Source organism: Chaetura pelagica, unplaced genomic scaffold, assembly GCF_000747805.2.
Source record: "Chaetura pelagica isolate M959 unplaced genomic scaffold, ChaPel_1.0 scaffold134, whole genome shotgun sequence".
Taxonomy (NCBI): domain Eukaryota; kingdom Metazoa; phylum Chordata; class Aves; order Apodiformes; family Apodidae; genus Chaetura; species Chaetura pelagica.
In genome coordinates, this window is record NW_009953105.1 from 160,057 (window position 1) to 163,811 (window position 3,755).

The 3,755-nt window shown below is 43.7% G+C and overlaps 1 protein-coding gene across 1 annotated transcript in view; it reads left to right on the plus strand.

The window, feature by feature from the left end:
- Nucleotides 1-676: 676 nt before the first annotated feature.
- The window catches only part of COMMD9 (COMM domain containing 9), a 55,018-nt gene continuing 51,939 nt past the window's right edge, over nucleotides 677-3,755 (plus strand). Inside the window, exon 1 of the mRNA XM_009997280.1 lies at nucleotides 677-820. Within this exon, the coding sequence (XP_009995582.1) occupies nucleotides 677-820 (144 nt within the window). The remainder of the gene's footprint in view (nucleotides 821-3,755) is intronic.

Genomic DNA, 3,755 nt, shown 5'->3' on the forward strand with positions numbered 1-3,755 from the left:
AGTGGCACCAAACAATGAGAAGGACAAGTGTTCCTCTAGCTTGGAGGTGTCACCGAGGTTGTCAATCTACAGCCTGCATCATCAAAACTGCCTCCATAAAGAAAAAAAGGACAAGTCATTTTCATCGAAGACTCCCTTCTGGAGGGAACAGAAGGCCCAACACACAGAATGGGCACAGTTCCTAGTCTGCTGCCTCCCTGGGGCCTGGGTTAGACACGAAAAGAAAGCCCCTACCCTGATGGGTATAATAATCTTCAGATCATTATCTATTAGTGATTTTTCAGGGAGGCAGCAATAAAATTGTTACAAAAAGTCCAGGGGCAATTCAAAGAGATTTCAAGACCTCGGAACTGGGCTGAGGGATCAGGAACACAAGTGGTGTTCTCTTCTACCCCTCCAGTTGCAGCAAATGATGAGAGAAGGAACAGGAAGAGCCAGCAGAACAATACCTAGCTCTAAGTCTGGGATCACCAGAAAGATTCTGTTTCGTTTCTTTTTATCACAGGTCAGTTTACATGACACCAGGGCTGCTGGCAACAGACAGGGTACACCTGTATCAAAGTGGAAAAAGGATTTTAGCATAGGAGTTACTAGGGCTCATCAACAGAGCTTTAAAGTAGATTTGAAAGGTGAAGGGGATACAATCAGGCTCACTAGAGATAAGTCTGGGGGTGGCATGCCAATGTTTGTGGGATCATGTGCTAGCAAGGTCCTTCAGTCTGCTCTCTCAGTGAAGGCAGGAGATGGAGAGCCATGCAGTAGCAAATGCACCAGGATTATTCATGGCTTTGAAATTGTTGAAGCACCTGAAAGCGACCAGGTAGGAATTTGGACTTCTCCCCTCAGAAAGATGGTGGCATCAACAGCTCAACTGAAATGCATCTACACTGTTGAGTGCTCATGGGTAAGAATCAGGGGGAAGGCCAGTTACACAGGTTACACAGGATGGGAATCTGTTACAGACCACCCAACCAGGATGAAGAAGCAGACGAAATATTCTATAAGCAACTGGAAAAAGTCTCTTGATCACTAGCCCTTCTTCTCATGGGGGACTTCAACTTAGCAGATATCTGCTGGAAATACAACAGAGAGGAAGCAGTCTAGGAGGTTCCTGGAGCATGTGGAACACAACTGGTGAGTGAGACAACTAGGGAAGGTGCCCCACTGGGCCTGCTGCTTGTGAACAGAAAAGGACTTGAGGGTTGGAGGCCATCTTGGCTATAGCAAACACAAAATCATAGAGCTTTTGATTCTCAGAGGAGTAAGTAAGATGGTAAGCAGAACCACTACCTCGGGCAGACTGACCTGTTTAGGAGACTTGTTGATGGAGTCTCTTGGGAGGCAGTCCTGAAGGACAAAGCAGTCCAGGAAGGCTGGATGATCTTTAAAAAACTTAAAGGTGCAGGAGCAGGCCGTGCCTATGTGCCAAAAAAACAAGCCAGTGGGGAAAACCAGCCTGGCTGAACAGAGAATTTTGGCTGGAACTCAAGAAAAAAACAGAAGGTTTATGGCCTCTGAAAGAAGAGGCCAGCAACTCACAAGGACTACAGTTGTAGTTAGGCTACACAGGGAGAAAAGTAGAAAGGCCAAAACCCAGTTAGAACTTAATCTGTCTACTGCCATAAAGCAAATACAAGGAGGTCAAAGAATAATGTTATAGGATGCTGGGGGAAACACAAAGACAAAGGATGAGGAAAAGTCTGAGGTACTTCATGCCTTCTTTGCCTCAGTCTTCAATAGCAAGAGCAGTTGTTCTCTGAGTACCCAGCTGGAAGACAATGACAGGGAGCAGAACAGAGCCCTCATAATCCAAGGGGAAATGGTTAGTGACCTGCTACACCACTTGGACACACATACTACTCTATGGAGTTAGATGGGATCCACCTAAGGGTCCTGAGAGAGCTGGTAGAAGTGCTCAATGCACCACATTCCATGACAAGGTCCTACATAATTGGAGGTTAGTGAATGTGACCCCCATTTACAAGAAGGGCCAGAAGGAGGATCCAGGAAACTACAGGCCTGTTAGTCTGACCTTGGTGCTGGGGAAGGTTATGAAGCAGATCATCTTGAGTGTCAGCATGCAGCATGTGCAGGACAACTGGGTGATCAGGTCCATTCAACATGGATTCATGAAAGGCAGGTCCTGCTTGACAAATCTGATCTCCTGTGACAAGGTGATCCACCGAGTGGATGAGGGAAGAGCTGTGGATGTTGTCTACCTCGACTTTACTAAAGCCTTTGATACATTTTCCTACAGCATTCTCTTGAAGAAAATGGCATGTCATGGCTTGGATGAGTGTTTTGTTCATTGGGTAAAAAAACTGGCTGGCTGACCAAGCCTGAAGAGTTGTGGCAAATGGAGTTAAACCCAGCTGGTGATTAATCACAAATGGTGTTCCCCAGTACTGGGCTCAGTACTGGGGCCAGTTTTTATTCATATCTTTATCAATGATTGGGATTAAGGGAATGAGTGCACCCACAGTAAGTCTGCAGGTGTCTAGCAGGAGTAGAGAAGGGATTGTGCTGCTGGTGAGGCGGCACCTCAAATACTGTGTTCAATTTGTAGGAAATATGGCTATTAAATTGAATTAGCAAAAAAAAGACTCCTATATGAGCTTGAGTATGCTTGAACTTCTCTGTCAACCCTTGGCACTGCCAATTTGCAGCTATTATCCATATAGTACTCAGTGCAATGCACCATACCTGACATGGCAGCTATTTCAGTCAGAGATTCAGGGCATCTCCATCATAAACAATCATGGAATAATTTACATCTGAAAAAGTTTCTTCCTAACTTTACTGAAAAGCAGCTGTTTTTTGACAGAAGTCCAAGAATTTTCCTCTGTCTAAATATGTTCTAGATGTTCACAGCACCAAAACCTTAGAAAGAACGCCATACATTGTCTAAGAACTCTGTATCAAGAGCATACATTGTTTAGATTGCTGTGAAATTTTAATTTACTTGGGATGTGAAGTCTGCTTTTTCTTGTGTTTGGAACAACATATTTTTTTAGTTCAGGACTTTGATAGCACTTTTAAGTTAATGAATCTCTTACATGTAATAGCTGAAAAAAAAGAAAGGTTGCAAACCTAGAGGAATCTCTCAGCACTCAGCCTATGCTACATCCTTCACATGGCTGTAAAATAGCTGGCATAACTTGCTGCACATATTTTAGCTATAGATCCAAAATTCTAACAAAGTTCTTCAGAGGGGTGAGAAGACAGTATTTTACCCCTAGCTATGTGGTTCACTAAGTTTCAGTAAGTTTATCAGGAGAGCACAATATCGGGTCTCCATTATCTCTTTATAGATTAGGGACTGATTAGCACAGTGGGACTGTGCTATCTGTTTTAGAAAAAAAAAACAACTATGTAGGCTACACATCAGCCTCTGTGTCTTGTGCATACTGCTTTACCACGAAATAAGATCTTTGGGTATATATATTAAATATGCATGCACATACAGTACAATATGCAAGATGTAAACAGCTCTTGCAATGCTGATCCAGGTACTGATGAGTACTGAAACCTTTTAAATCACAAAGCTGCAGCATTGCCTATAAATATGCTCAGCACTTGTTGCTGACCAAAAAATCCCCTAGTCGAGACAGCCCACTTGTATGAACAAATCATCATCTGACTGGAAAAAGGCAGGGAAAAAACCAGCAGTGCTGTAGGACTATTCAGGATACAGAGCCAGGAGCTGCGTTGACTGGTGTCACTGCTGGCATGATGTGAAGCTATGGCTGACGTCA